This window comes from Stylophora pistillata, chromosome 4 (assembly GCF_964205215.1).
Source record: "Stylophora pistillata chromosome 4, jaStyPist1.2, whole genome shotgun sequence".
Taxonomy (NCBI): domain Eukaryota; kingdom Metazoa; phylum Cnidaria; class Anthozoa; order Scleractinia; family Pocilloporidae; genus Stylophora; species Stylophora pistillata.
In genome coordinates, this window is record NC_142522.1 from 40,316,593 (window position 1) to 40,331,031 (window position 14,439).

The 14,439-nt window shown below is 41.0% G+C and overlaps 3 protein-coding genes and 1 long non-coding RNA gene across 7 annotated transcripts in view; 2 read left to right on the forward strand and 2 right to left on the reverse strand.

The window, feature by feature from the left end:
* Nucleotides 1–5,292, forward strand: part of LOC111330052 (spectrin alpha chain, non-erythrocytic 1) — a 32,217-nt gene extending 26,925 nt beyond the window's left edge. Inside the window, exons 48-61 of the mRNA XM_088757767.1 lie at nucleotides 131–178; nucleotides 450–561; nucleotides 688–764; nucleotides 935–1,071; nucleotides 1,267–1,339; nucleotides 1,459–1,575; nucleotides 1,798–1,913; nucleotides 2,343–2,406; nucleotides 2,742–2,854; nucleotides 2,956–3,105; nucleotides 3,273–3,428; nucleotides 3,755–3,901; nucleotides 4,275–4,425; nucleotides 4,668–5,292. Of these exons, the coding sequence (XP_088613893.1) occupies nucleotides 131–178; nucleotides 450–561; nucleotides 688–764; nucleotides 935–1,071; nucleotides 1,267–1,339; nucleotides 1,459–1,575; nucleotides 1,798–1,913; nucleotides 2,343–2,406; nucleotides 2,742–2,854; nucleotides 2,956–3,105; nucleotides 3,273–3,428; nucleotides 3,755–3,901; nucleotides 4,275–4,425; nucleotides 4,668–4,796 (1,590 nt within the window). The 3' untranslated portion in view covers nucleotides 4,797–5,292. The remainder of the gene's footprint in view (nucleotides 1–130; nucleotides 179–449; nucleotides 562–687; nucleotides 765–934; nucleotides 1,072–1,266; nucleotides 1,340–1,458; nucleotides 1,576–1,797; nucleotides 1,914–2,342; nucleotides 2,407–2,741; nucleotides 2,855–2,955; nucleotides 3,106–3,272; nucleotides 3,429–3,754; nucleotides 3,902–4,274; nucleotides 4,426–4,667) is intronic.
* Nucleotides 5,293–6,465: 1,173 nt separating this feature from the next.
* Nucleotides 6,466–13,082, reverse strand: LOC111330048 (uncharacterized). 4 transcript variants are annotated; one of them, XM_088757770.1, is made up of 3 exons: nucleotides 12,944–13,068; nucleotides 12,573–12,660; nucleotides 6,466–8,972 (listed from the first exon to the last, which is right to left on the reverse strand). In XM_088757770.1, exon 3 carries the CDS (start codon nucleotides 8,969–8,971, stop codon nucleotides 6,599–6,601), a length of 2,373 nt encoding a protein of 790 aa, XP_088613896.1. In that variant the 5' UTR covers nucleotide 8,972; nucleotides 12,573–12,660; nucleotides 12,944–13,068; the 3' UTR covers nucleotides 6,466–6,598. The 4 variants fall into 4 exon arrangements, with proteins under 4 accessions (XP_088613896.1, XP_088613895.1, XP_088613897.1 ...); XM_088757769.1 differs by lacking the exon at nucleotides 12,573–12,660 and having other exon boundaries at nucleotides 12,944–13,082; XM_088757771.1 differs by lacking the exon at nucleotides 12,573–12,660 and having other exon boundaries at nucleotides 12,949–13,074.
* On the forward strand, nucleotides 9,954–11,347 carry LOC148733725 (uncharacterized). The gene has a single exon (XM_088757775.1). The coding sequence runs from the start codon at nucleotides 10,082–10,084 to the stop codon at nucleotides 11,345–11,347; it is 1,266 nt and encodes a 421-aa protein (XP_088613901.1). The 5' UTR covers nucleotides 9,954–10,081.
* LOC148733726 (uncharacterized) lies at nucleotides 13,073–14,216 on the reverse strand. Its single transcript, XR_016000296.1, has 3 exons — nucleotides 14,148–14,216; nucleotides 13,742–13,788; nucleotides 13,073–13,158 (listed from the first exon to the last, which is right to left on the reverse strand). It is a non-coding gene; the product is annotated as an uncharacterized LOC148733726 (long non-coding RNA).
* Between the last annotated feature and the right edge of the window lie 223 nt (nucleotides 14,217–14,439).

Sequence of the window (14,439 nt, forward strand, 5' to 3'; positions counted from 1 at the left end):
GAACTTCATTGAATTTAAAATTATTTAACTATAACAAACCACTTCCTCTTTTATGTTCGAATCCTACTTTTTCTGTCATTATTAAGAACTCGACCGGGCCAACTGACAGGTTGTTCTTTTTTTCCCACAGGGAAACCACCAATCGGAGTTAATTGAACACAGGATTGCATCCATTAAGGTAACGGTGTTACTAGTTGATCATGCAGCTGAATGGTGAACACGAACACGAACACGAACACGAACACGACGCTCCTCTCCAAACAACCTCCCTAATAGTTGAATTCAGAATAAGGTTTTCCATTTACAATAAAAGAAAAACGATTGGATTTAGCTAGACTCGTAGAGTTTCTCTGTTCTCCTCATTTATTTGATGGACCTCTCGGTAACGTATCGTAATGTTGGCTTTTTGTCAGCTTTGAACGACTTTATTCGCTTTCTGCTTCATTTAGAGTAAACTTGCCGAGTTGGAGAGAATGGCTTCCTATCGCAAGTCCAAGTTGAACGACAACTCAGCTTTCCTGCAGTTCAACTGGAAGGCCGATGTGGTGGAATCCTGGATTGGTAACGAAAAGTTTTGGTGTTTTTTCTTTTTTTTTTTTTTTTTTTAGCTCGGCGTGATTGCTGTATTTTTCTCTTTCTGTTTATTCCTTTTGCTTCAAAGTAAGTTGCTCTATTCTTTTGTTTTAGGCGACAAAGAAGGAATTGCTCGATCTGATGAACTGGGGCGCGATTTGTCTTCAGTTCAAACTCTCTTCACCAAACAGGTAAAGTGCAAGATGAAATTCAACAGGACAACTTGTTAGTCTAGTTAATTGTACAGGTCTACTGTTTGTTGGCCTTGATTTTCAGAGTTAAATCTTTATGAAGTGAATCTAGTTGGCAGTGCCTATAAAACTTCCATAACATTTTCTCTGTGCTCTGTTTTCTGTTCCAGGAAACCTTTGATTCGGGTCTCCAAGCGTTTGAAAACGAAGGCATTGCACGTGTGACTGTGCTGAAAGATGAGCTTGTCCAATCACAACACGAGCAGTCACCTGCCATCATTAAGCGTCATGATGACCTTATTAGGAGGTGAGTGTTTACTCTCAACTAAGAAAAGACGAACTCAGCCGTTTCAGGGCGGCAAAGCTTCCTCCTTGTTTTAACGTTGCTCCCAGATCGAAGAAACTTTTAACGCTCCCATAACTTGTTTCCGCTTCTCTTACAAAGAGTTAAATTGACTCTCCAGATAAGAGTTAAAAATGTGTTTTTTGTTTACACTCTCAGGTGGGAGCAGCTATTGGAAGACTCCAGGACTCGAAAAGAACGACTTCAGCATGCCCAGGATCAGTACAAGAAGGTGTGTACTGTATTTGTCTGTTTTTGTCCACTGTTTTGCTGGTTAAGTTGTAGTTTCGGTCACCGCACCATCCATGTTGCTCAAGAGTGCATCACTATTAAAAGCTGTCTCTTTTTTAGGTGGAGGACTTGTTCCTGTTGTTTGCGAAGAAAGCATCTGCTTTTAACAGTTGGTTCGAGAATGCGGAGGAAGATCTGACTGATCCAGTGCGGTGTAACTCTGTTGAGGAGATACGCGTAAGTATTCTCACTGAACAGGCAGGAAAACTTTGTTATTTATCTTCCCTGTCGGGAATCTGGCTGCTCAGAACATCGAGCATAGATGATCTGACCGAAGATGCGAGTGGCGAAACTCGCGACTTCGATTCGAGCTAGACGCTTTCTTAAGTTGAAGCAATGGCATGTTGCTTACACCAATCACAAATGTAATATTTTACTATTATTTTTTCGAAATTTCAGGCCTTGCAAGATGGCCACACCCAGTTCCGCGCGTCTCTGGACCAAGCCGAAGACGACATCATGATGTTGAGGAAGCTTGATCGTCAGATCAAGAGCTATAATGTCTCCATCAACCCGTAAGTTTTCCTATGTGTATTGCAAAGATAACTGTCGTATCTTCATTTGACAGGTTTCGTTCCTGCCTCTTACACCTGACTTCCCTTCTGTCCCATTTACATTTAACTGCCAGGATAGTGGTTTTCAATGCAAACCCTGTCCTAGACTCTTAGTGGTGGCATTTCTTTACTTTTAAGTCAATTTTTTATGAACAGAACGCATGCCAGTCACCTTATTACTTGTTCACGCAAGAGCTAAAAAATGCGTGTCATACTAGAAGCCTTCTTGCCACTGTTCGTGAAAGGACATCTGCTCAGATGAAGACGGTTTAGAGTAGGGTTTTGCTTATCAACGGCTACACTTAGGCGCTAAAGAAGCGGCCCATAGATCTTTAGCAACCTTTTGATTCATTTAAGATGGTAGTAACAGGGTCTTTTCATCCCTTTTAGTTACACTTGGTTTACTATGGAAGCATTGGAAGACACCTGGGAGAATCTACAGAAGATCATCGAGGTTTATAAATTCTATTTCGTTTACTTTATTTTTCTCCACCAAACTACAGCATAAAATGCTTTTCATGCAAATGACTGAGAAGTGATTTAGTACCTCTCCGCTGATGGCTCCGAATGATTATAAAACTTTCACGCATTTGGGGTGAAGTGTTTAAAAAATTGCCTATTACTTCTCAGTCTTACTTTAGCAATTCTCTTCTAATACGTAAATCTTGCTTGGGAGAGTCTTCGTTGTCGAATACATTGAAAGGAGGCTTGTATGGGAGTACCTTGCCTTGGGAATGAAAGGAAAGATTAAGTACGAATTTAACCCAACGTATCTTCGTTGTGTTTTAGGAACGCGAGGATGATTTGCGTAAAGAAGCCCAGCGCCAAGAGTACAACGACAACCTCAGACAGGAATTTGCACAGGCTGCCAACTCTTTCCACGCTTGGCTCTCAGATACAAGGTACGATGAACATGTTTGCTATGGAAGAACAGTAAAGAAGCAAGTTTAGCAAAAAGAAAGTGTTAACGTTGTATCACACTCAATGTTTCTTTTCTTTACAGGGTTGCAATGGTCGACGGTCAAGGGGACCTTGAAGATCAACTGGCCGAGGTTAAGAAGAAGAGTGCTGAGATAGCAGACAGGAAAGAGGACCTTAGGATCCTGGAGGATCTTGGGGCTCAAATGGAAGAGGCTCTTATCCTAGACAACAAGTTAGTTGAGTTATTTGTAGATGAACGCCCAGAAATGTGCTTTATATGGAAAAAATGCACGCAATGTAGTGTAAAGTAACATTACATGTTAGAGATGTTCACGTACTGGATGCTTGATATTTATTCTTGGACTCGTGTGTTAACAAGTGTTTTGTTTGGCATGTAAGGTATACTGAGCACAGTACAGTGGACCTTGCTCAGCAGTGGGATCAGCTGGATCAACTTGCCATGCGCATGAAACACAATCTGGAACAACAGATCCAGGCCCGCAATACCACTGGCGTTTCCGAAGATACACTCAAAGAATTCACCATCATGTTCAAGTAAGTTTCTTTTTACTACGAAACACGAACGATAGAAGGCTGTGGAAGTCTACCAAGTATTTTTAATGTCTTTCAGGCCAGTTGCTTGCGTTGAACGTTGTATTTTGTCAAGTAAATGGCCCCTTAGAACTCTAGATTGTTCCTAGAGATTACACTCGCCACTTCTTTTTTGGTACTGTCACCATATCGATTTTTTAAAATCAACTTTAACTTTTAGTTAAACCAAATTTATGGCTGTGAATGAGTTTTTAATTTTTGTTGGCTGTAAGGCTGTACCTCGAGCCGTATTCAAATTTTCTTGCACTCTACCTCTATCTCTTCAACAGGCACTTTGACAAGGACAAGACTGGTTACCTGGATCATCAAGAATTCAAGTCGTGCCTGCGTTCTCTTGGCTACGATCTGTCCATTGTGGAGGAAGGTGAAGAAGATCCCGAGTTCCAAAGCATCCTCCGAACGGTGGATCCCAACGGGTAAGAGGCCTGGTGCCCCACTGAATTGCTTCGGCAACACTGGCAGTAGGTTACCGCTCATTGACTTGTTCACACTCATGGGTTTCAGCTTGAGACAAACCTTTAGAAAGGATAAGAAACAGCACCGCTCGAAAGTACTACCCAATAGCTCTTTATCAGAGTACCACGCACTAAAGGTTTTCAAGACTATAACAAAAAAAAATATTTTTGTATTGATAAGTGGTAAAGTTGTTGTTCTGGTGAAGTTAGTGCGAATATGTTATCGCTTTGTTTTAAAGCAACCGCACTTTTAGTTGAAAGGGCATAGTTAATTTTTTTCTTTGTTTATTCTTGTGTCACTGGCTGATTGTCTCTCGCTTTCAATTGTTCGTAGTGACGGTGTGGTTTCGATGGGAGAGTACATGGCCTTCATGATCAGCCGTGAGACAGAAAATGTCGGCTCAAGCCAGGAAGTCATCAACGCCTTTAAGGCGCTCACTGATGGTGGCAAACGTCTCTATGTTACTGAAGCTGAGCTCTATCAGGTAACCTCTACACCTCAAATTTAAACCTATGGGACGGACGGGAGAATGAGTCTTCTTTGAAACTTGCTTGACTTCCCACGAAAACCATTATTTTGTAGCTTCTGTCTGTTGAGCAATTTTCACGTCCCGGAGAAGGACTCGATTTATTGCTAAGTAGGTCCTTATAGTTCCCTCAAAGCTACACAACTGGACAAGGCTTCTCTATTCGCATTCAGTCTTGATTTCCTTGTCTCTCGTTTCAGTCTCTCACCAAGGAGCAGGCCGACTTCTGTATTGATCGAATGAATCCGTACGTCGACGACAAGGGCCGAGAAGTTCCGGGAGCTTACGACTACAAGACGTTCTGCGAGGAACTCTTCTCTTCTAGCTAAATTAGTCAGTCTGGCATAAATTTACAATAATTGTGGTATGTTCCTTTTTTCTGAAGAAATGAAACACCTCACGGTTAAATGTAACTGGAAGGAGATAGTACCCTAGCAGCTCGCTATGTAGGTATTATGTGAAGCTATCATCAACAGACTAACTGATCACGTAGTGTACAAGGGAATTACCTTTGTAATGTTTCTTCAGTACATGATTTTGTCTTTAGAGTGATAAGTTGTAACTTAGGTAGGGATAGCAGAAAAGTTCTGTTACATTAGCAAACAAAAATCTGGGCCAGTGCATGTTAAAAACATCGGAAGGAAAACCGTGTTCCTGAGCAGTGGTTCATGTATTGCCTAATACCATTTTATGCCGTGGAGGTGTTTTGTTGCTGAAATTTCAAACTACGTCCTAATTTTAGTGTGTAACGGACTATTGGTTAGTTGTCATGTGACATTATCAGTTAGCGTTAATGACTTAAAATAAAAGGGAGTGAAGCAATGACCGGTTCTGTCTGTAGATTTGCTAGCCAACAAAATTGATAAGGAAAATTTAATATTGTGAAGTGGAATTTAACATAGTTAACGATTAGGAGCTAATCTGGTCGGTAGCGTTCTCCTGGCGTACCGTTTATGCGTTCTGTAGCATTGTAGCAACATTGTGGCTGTCAGTGGCTTGGGGGCAGGCCGTCTCCAGCGGTTATCCTTATCAATGTATGCGTTGCTCTCCCATGTGCTTGCGTTGTGCTCGCTGTACTGTAGCGTGGCGTTGTCGTCCCCGAGGATAGCTTCTCGACGTTCCCTCCCTCCCCTCGACTATTCGTCTTTTTGTTTAGGGTTTTATTTGGCTACGCATTTGTTCACTTATTTATTTGTTTCTTTATTTTTCTACCACTAAGCCTTCCGGCTCTAGTGTGACGGGTGCTAGTCGGGGCTTGGCACGGGGGGCTCGTGGCTGGGTTAGGCAGGCCAGTCGGGTGTTCTAGTGCCTTGGGTGCGACTGCGGTTGCAGCCCCGGGCCCCTGGGGCACCTGATTTCCATTTGCGACTTGGGCGTTAATGATAAACTAACCAGGGAAAAATATAGTGAAATGGCAGACTGTCTTTAAAGGTTGTTGTTTGAACGAAGTGGCATCGGATAACTTGAACTCCTAAGGCTCAGCAATATTCTTTTGATCCCTCTTTGGTTTACAATTAGCAGATAATTTTCTATGGTCCCCTCTTTAAAATCTGCTGAAGACGACTTATCCCCCCTCCATACCCCTGTGACCCTTAAAAGCTACTACCAACTCTCCCCACCTCAGGCGACAAGTAATGGCTTGTCCTTTGGGAGTCCTTTTTGGTTCTTTTGGGAACACGAAAACGATTTGCCGCTGTCACACTTCCGTTTCCGCTTCGCGCATCGCCAAACTCTAAAACCATCTTAAGCTATCCTTTTTAAGCTTTAATTATTTACCAAAAGCTATTCTTAAGAATATGACGAAACTTTTGTAAATTGCTACTAATTTAGAGCCACTTAACAAAGACAATAATTAGGAATAAATGCGGTAATTCCTTCCTTCACTTTTCCGACGTTGAAAAAACCAGCGAAAGAACCGTTCCTTTTTCTCTATTCTTTTGTACTTTTTTAACGTTAACTTAGGCTAAGATTCAAAGTAGCCGCTTACAAGCAAAGCCTTAACAAACTTCAGTAATAACTCACAAAAACGAACTTTCCTTTAAGACTAGATATTTGATTGTCATGTGGAAAGCTTGTACGACTGTACTTGGAAACAATTGCAAAAGATTTGGCAACCTAAGATGCACGCATATCATCGCCTATTGGCCTTGTATCTCATATCAGGAGTTCCATCCTTTTTCAGTGGACCACGTGCCTGAAGCTGAAGCTGCGGAGGGGGGTGGGACTGTCTGTTGACTGCATAGCGCATGTCCGGCGTCCCATCCCTCTTAAGAGGTCCCCGCGAGCCGCTTGTGGCTGCGGAGGCAACACCAAAACGCTGCTTGTTCACGGTATACCGCATGTCTGGAGTGCCGTCTTTCTTCAGAGGTCCCACGGCCAAAGGTGGCCCCCTAGAGGAGCTTGCTCGACCGGAAAGCGTGCTACCAACTTCTGAACATGCAGGACTTGTAACACAGGAGGAGCCGCGCAGTGCTGTTCTGTTGTTTCTAGACCTCATGTCCGGTGTGCCTTCGTTCTTCACTGAGTGAACTTTTACTGGTCTGGTGGTTGAAGTTGACAGTGATGTTTGCCTCACAGTGCCAACTAATCCCTTGTTTATTTTAAATCGCTTGTCAGGTGTTCCATTCTTGTTAACCGGAACAGAAAACTCTCTCCTATGCTCCCTCATCCTCATGTCCGGGGTACCATCTTTGTTAGTTCCACTTCTGCAGAAAATTCTTCGATTTTCCTTGTAGCGCAAGTCCGGTTGGCCGTCTTTCTTTTTAGGGCCCGTCAGGCAACTTGCCTCTTCGTCGTCAGACGCATCAGTGCTGTCACGACCACGAGGCAAGTAACTTAAGTCGCTGTCAAACAGGGAACTATCATCACGCTCGTAACAATGCGAGTAACTATCGGGTGGGTTGCCTTCACATAGGTGACTCTGAGGCAGGGAACTGTTGTGCAGGCGACTGTCACGTAAATAACGGTCAAGCAAGTAACCGTCGTCATGTTCATCTCCCTCACGTGGGCCACCGTCGCGCGCGTTACCAGTTTTGGGCCGGAAGGTGCCAGGCAAGTAGCTGTCACCTGAGTAACATCCATGACGGTGGTCAAGATGGTCACTTTCGCGCAATCTGCTTTCCCCGATGTCTTCTCCGTTGTAAGATGCAGATGGTAAGCCCTCTTGGTCCGCTGGGAATTCTTCTCGCGAACCCTCATGCCAGGAATCGCCATCATTTGAGTCTTCGTTCTCCTGAAAACCTTCATCATCGTAACTTCTGGAGTGAGACATGGAGTAGCCCTGATCCGCCAGCCTCTGTCGGGCCTCCTCGATCACTTCAAGGCATTCAGGGGAGCTTCCGATTCTTGGATCTTGTTGGATGGAGGCCAAGAATTCAACGCTGGTCTGCTCCAAGCGAACATAGGCCAGCAACCTGCTCAGATGAGGAAGACGATTCTTTTCGTCAAACTCCAACCATTTTATGACAGCATGATAGACATCTTTCTCATCTTCAATTTCCAGGTTGTCATCCTGGATTATTTCCATCAGATCTTCGTGGCCGAGTTTATCGATTCCGTCTTCAGTACTGAACGAACTGAAATTGCTGATGATAAGTATCCTTGCTCTTTTTTCAAGATCTGCAGTGTACTCTGAATCTAATTCGCGAACCAAGCACAGGATACCCACCACATCATAAGCCTCCAGTTTGGCAATCAGCCATTCGCAGCAGACTTTAGCAAGTGCAGGTATTTGATAATTGCATGCAGCTCTGAGAAGACCCACAGCATTTTCCCGTTGCAGAGTCACTTTGGCCGAGTAGAGGTAACCGATAAATTCGCGAAGAGCATTAGCATGGATACCCAGACGAATTGGGCGTCTTCTTCGAGACATACAACCTTGCAACATGATTTCTTGAAGGGCTGGTGACGCAGCCGCGATGAGAGGGCCATGTGCTTCTAACTGTATCTTTCCCTGATGGTCTTCTACTATCGTTGTGATTAGTTCTTTCCCCAAGAACATATGGAATAGCTCTGAAAGCACATCCTCGTGATCATCAGGTGCCACCCTTATCCTTCCCTGACGATCCTCTAATTCTTCACATTTCGCTGCGAGGGAATCGATTTCAAACTGGACAGCAAAGTTGTGGAGGTCTTGTAGAGTGTCCTCATCTATCGTAAACTCACATTTATAGATGAATTTTCTGAGACAACAGAGAGTTTTTTTAGTCAATCCCTCAAGCGCAATAGCCCTTGTGGAATCTTTGGCACTCCTTGCCATAAGAAGACCTTTGACTTTTGGGCTGCTTGCAGCAAGAAGAGGAGAATGTAACTTTTCTTCGGAGTCTTTCCTTCTGGAGGTGAGGATCACGTCGGTTAAGATTCCCCCATCTCCGGCCTGCATGTCGCAAAGGTTGTGTAGAAGAATCTTCGCATGATCTTCCTTTTTAAAAACGAAAGTTACAGCATTCTCGCGCACTTCCTTTCGTTCCTCTACAGCCACATCCAAAAGATTGTTTGAGGACATCCTGCAAAGAAGGAAATTATTATTTAGTAAGTATGATTTCCACGAACATTTCGCCCTGGAAACTAGGAAACACAAGCGATGAAAACAATATCACCAAATTCGCTAGTGGAAATCACATCATGAAATTCAAACAAAAAAATCTTAACCTTTATTGTGTCCTTGGTTGCTAAAACTATCAAAGCCTGGCTTTCGATTTTCAGGTAGTTTTATTTCAGATGCTGCCATACACCCTATGCATAACGAGAAGAGACTGGGAGCGATAAACGTGAAAACGAGGTTAGTTGGGCCTTGTTAGCTCGTGTTAAAAATATGGCCGCTCATGACTCTGTAAGTAGCCGTCTTTCTCAGATTCTTACGGAGGAAGATATCTCAGGAGCATCGCTTCAAGGAAGAAATCCGACTGCTCTAAAATCAGATGAACTTCGTTTTTGGTTAAAATGTCGTGGCGATCCAACAAAGGGGTTAAAAACAAAGACACAATTGGCGAAAAGGCAAGTACAGTATTTGTCTGTCGTGCGTGATACTTCTTAGAATTAAACAGATTTTAATATCGTACAAGAAGATCAAAGGATTTTAGGAATTACTTTTCTAAATGAAATGTTGATGAAATGATTAATAGTTTTTCAACTTTTCATTTTAAAGAGTTCTTGAATATGTTGCGTCTGGTCGTGATAAAGATGTTGTGGATCCCGATAAAAATCTGTTATACACGCGTCGGAAGAAGAGACAAGAACAACTCGCTCAAAGTGATGCGATGCCTGAGGAAAGAACTGTTAAATTTCCTTCAGCTGGATGGTCTACAAATTTGCAACGCATGCCATTATTCACAAGGGCAGAGATGGATTTACATATTTCTAAATCTGGAAAAAACTTGGACAAAAATAAACAGAACCATGCGGTTCCAACAAGCATGAAAAAAGCAAAAACATTTCTTGTTGATGAATATCTGAAGGACTTAACTTGCGCAAGAGACGACCATTATTTCTTTTTTAAATGCTTGTGTTACCATAGTTTCAAGTTTCACTTTGTTTAGTAACTGGAGCTGTTAAATATGCCTCATGTACATGTGTAGCAGGAACTGTTGGTTTTTGCAATCATGTGCTGGCTGTTATGATGAAACTCTGTAAGTTCAGCTTGTGTTGTTGTCAAGATATCAAGGACTTGGAAAATGACTTTGATATGACACAAGCTAAGGCATGCACTTCAAGTTTACAACTATGGCACAGGCCTGTAAGAGGGGATAAAATCAAGCCCCAACCTGTCATGGAACTTGAGGTAAAAAAGGTGAATTTAGACGCAGAATATAACCCTAATAGTGGAGTAAGGTGCTTGTTGTATGAAGCTAAGAAAAATTTGGGTACACAGGCATCTGATGAGGCTTTGTTAAAAGACAAACTTCAAAAGATCAACCCTAAGTTTGCCCTGTCTCAAATTATGCCTACTGGTTGTACCAACTTACAGGAAACAAAATTTGGAAAATGTCCAAGTGGCTCCTATGCAAGTTACCAGTTACAGTTCACAGAGTGTAATTTTCAAGTTTTCTGTAATACTGACTCAATGCCAAGAGTGGACTGTCATAATGAACAAAATGCTATTTCTGTATATCCTCCATTTCCTTTGCAACAATCTGACCCATATGAAAAGCCAGATGATTTAAGAAGCAGCCAGGAAGCACTCCTGGGACATTTGATTGTTGATGAGGTAAAGCTTAATGCCATCGACAAGAAAACAATTGAACAAGTAGCATCAGAAGAATGGCAGGCAGAAAGAAAATTTCGGTATACAGCATCTAATTTCCACACAATTGTAAAAAGGCAAAGGAATCATGACACTCTAGTAAACAATTTGCTTCATCCCCAACCATTTACTACCAAACAAACTGCACATGGGAAAACCTTCGAGCCTGTAGCCTTAAAGGAGTATAAAAAATATATGTTTTCAACAAGGAAACCAGTTTCAGTGTTCAAAAGTGGTCTTGTTGTCAGTATCGCCCCTCCCTTTTTAGCAGCATCACCAGATGGCAAGGTCATTGACCGAGGCTGTAGCAAGCCTTTTGGGTTGGTAGAGGTTAAATGTCCTTACACAAAATTTCATGGTAGTCCCTTACAAGCATGTGCAGATGAAAGTTTCTTCGCAGAAAATGTAAATGGAAAGCCAAGGCTGAAAAGGGGGCATCAGTACTACTTCCAGATACAGAGTCAACTAGGTATTACAGGAGCAAGTTGGTGTGACTTTGTTATCTATACTAACAAAGGCATAAGTATAGAGAGGATCATAATTGATCCTCAATTCTGGGAAGTATTGAATGAAGACCTAAAGAAAAGCTATTTTGAACATTTTATAGCACCAGCCTCTGTAGAGTTCAGTAACCATTAGAAGGGTTAACTACCACAATCTAATCTTGTCATGAGTAAAGAGAACTGTGTCTCATACCTAACTGGATATGTTTAAACCAACATGGTCTGCATAATAAGATAGCTTTGAGGATAAAGCTTTTGTAAGTTTAGTACCTCTTTATTATTTGATTTTAAGATCTTTGGAACTACATGTAAAACTTACATCTTAAATTGTTTGGGACTGAAAGCAAGCGAATCACATCCTTAGTTTTAGTTGGTTTAGAAAATAGTTAACCTGAGAGATATCATCAAGTTTACATTTATTAAATTGACTGAAGTTCTGTAGTGTACCTCAGAGCTCTGTCAAACTCAGTGTTAAGCGGAAATGAGAGGGTCCTGAATGTTACATAAAAAGGCACAGACACTCGACATTTGGTTTAACCAAGTCCTCGGGCTTAAAATGACGAGAACAGATCTTCGTGTGTTCGCTGACTGTAAACTCTTTTCCTTCGTCTCGACGAATGGCATGGAGCCAACGCTTTTTGAGGATAGTGTCGTCCGGAAATTTGAAGTAAGAAATTTTCTCTCCACTTTCGGTTCTGTACTTCTTTTTGGTACAGTTTGGCACGCAACAGTTTTGCGGCATTTTCAAAAACTGGCGCTCTTCACATCAGGCCGCCATTTTTATTTACTTGGCCCAACTAGCCTCGTTTTCAAGTTAAACGCTCCCAGTCTCTTTTCGTTCTGCATAGGGTGTATTACGCCTATCAAAAAATATGGGGAACCCTAGTGGAAGTCAACAATAAGTATTTTGTTCCGAGGGAAATTCCATACTCGATTCCCAGAAACTTATGGGTTGAACGGATGCTGAGTGTCATATAGACACACCTTACTTTTGATAAAGAGATTATAATTTCTTTGTTTTGACAGATAATTCATCTGTAAAATGTCTTGAACTTCGAAGAGAAAAGCTAGCATTCGGAACTAATCATGCAGAATAACTGAATAGCTTCTCTCAGCGACGAATAACGAACACTGATAAGATGTGAAAATTGAAGAATCAACGCTTCATGGAGAAGAAAAGAAACGAAAGTGAATTTTTTTTTTTTTTGCTTGATTAAGTAAATATCACTCATCTTTTTTTCGTGGTATCGAGATCTAAAATTAGCCGTGCGACTTCCGGTCTTACTTTGTTATGTCAGTAGTTTCGATTCTGCAGGGGAAATATCTGCGGCCTTAATTTTCTTCAAGCAATCAATACCAACCTTTTTCTCAGTCTCAAGGCCTTGAACGAAACGAAAAGAAGTGAGTTTCATTCACTACTCGAAGACATCTTCGGCTGGAGTACAAGCTCTAAATCAAAGTGAAAGTAAACTTGGTAGCGGCGCTGAAGGTTGTTTACGTATCAAACGGCACCAACTCCTTGGATCGAATATATTTTAAATGAATTCTCTGTTTTTCTTGATATGTTTAACCGTAAATCCTATCTCTGCCTTCGTTAACGTCTTGAAATTTACTTAATTCATGGATTAAGGGAAGTTCACAGATAGACACATATTACTCCATCGGCGCGAATCAGATTTTGGATCAAGATTAACAAAAAGAGTACATGTACTTACAGATTGTTTCATCTTACCTTACTTTAATGTTGTAGCTTTTTCAACTTTCTTAGAACAAAAAGTTGTACAGATCTTCTCCGAGTGAAGCTAGGAATACTCTGTTTACCCCTCAAAGCGAAATGTCTTTATATTTGCACCGCGTTGTGGTTTTTGTTACGTCACTGGATGTCACGGTAGTCATGTTACTATTTTAAAACATCTTCTCAAATCGAAATCGCTTTCGAAAGGTTCCCTAAACAAAGTGGAAAGAGAAAGAGACCTAGAAATGCTGTTTCCTTTTAAGAAAAAGAATTGCCGCCCAACTAAAACTATGAAATAAATAGTTTTTTCTATTATCTAATTTTACAGATTTTATTTCATACATAGAGGATATTACGTGGTCGCTTTGGGATACGAATTTTATCTTCTCGTGCTGTAAGTCTATCTGTCACTCATTCGCTTCGCTCAGTCGTGAGAGATATACTTTCAGCACGAGAAAATAAAATTCGTATCCCAAAGCGACCATGTAATGTTCTGCTTATTTTATAGATACTGATCAAATTTCTACATAAAACACAACTTTTTTAAATTCATTTTCGAAATATCAAAATAGTGCATTTAAAGCGGTCACCTATCGCAAAATGCCTGTCATAAAAAATGTTATGAAACTCGGATATAAAGTTATAAAGGAGAAATAAAGACAATAATAATTATATTTTCTGTTCCAAAAAGTCAAAATTCTGATGAAGAAGAGAAAAATTTGATAACAGCAAAAGCGTAACTAACGTTTGCGGCGACCAAAAAAATCTAGATTCTCAAGTCAATCGACCACTAACCACAATCAACGATGAAAATCACAATCAATCTATCCATCAATCCTAAACTGAAACAACAATACAACGAAGTTCTATCAATCTCATGAAAAGTCGCGGAATACATAATCAAAGAATCGCGTGTAAAAAACTGGGCCTTAATTAACACCGATAACAAATTAAAATGACAAAGAACAATACAAATAAAACAGTACAAAAGTTTCGATATAAATATTACAAGAATTTTAATTTGGTAGCTGGTTAGCAGCCTATTGTTCTTATCTAAATGGTGGCCGTTCACTTGCATTTGGTACAATTTTGGCCTTTAAATCTTAAATCAATCGAGGACAACCGTAAATATCTGCTCGTATATTGTCACCCAACACTGAAAAAAACTAGACTGGAAAAAAATAGTTACTAAGGTACTCACATATCGGTATCACTTGTGCCAAAGGTTTCAGTAAACGAAAGGGAGAAAGTTCACCAAGACCACTCAAAACTTACGGAGAACTGATTAAAGGGACGCTAAACTTGCCTTTTATATGCGCGTGGCGACGCTGAAAGGCCCGATTACAAAACCAATAGAAATACAGAAAAACAGATAAACGTTGTATAATAATAATAATAATAAAGACTTTATTTTACGAGGGTAACACATAATAGCATAGCTAATAAACTTGTGGCCCTCACTCAGAGATAATTACAATATAAAAACGAGTATA

Coding starts and splice junctions, on each gene's coding strand:
- LOC111330048 (XM_088757769.1), bottom strand. CDS start 8,971: ATGTCCTCAAACAATCTTTTGGATGTGGCTGTAGAGGAACGAAAGGAA.
- LOC148733725 (XM_088757775.1), top strand. CDS start 10,082: ATGATGAAACTCTGTAAGTTCAGCTTGTGTTGTTGTCAAGATATCAAG.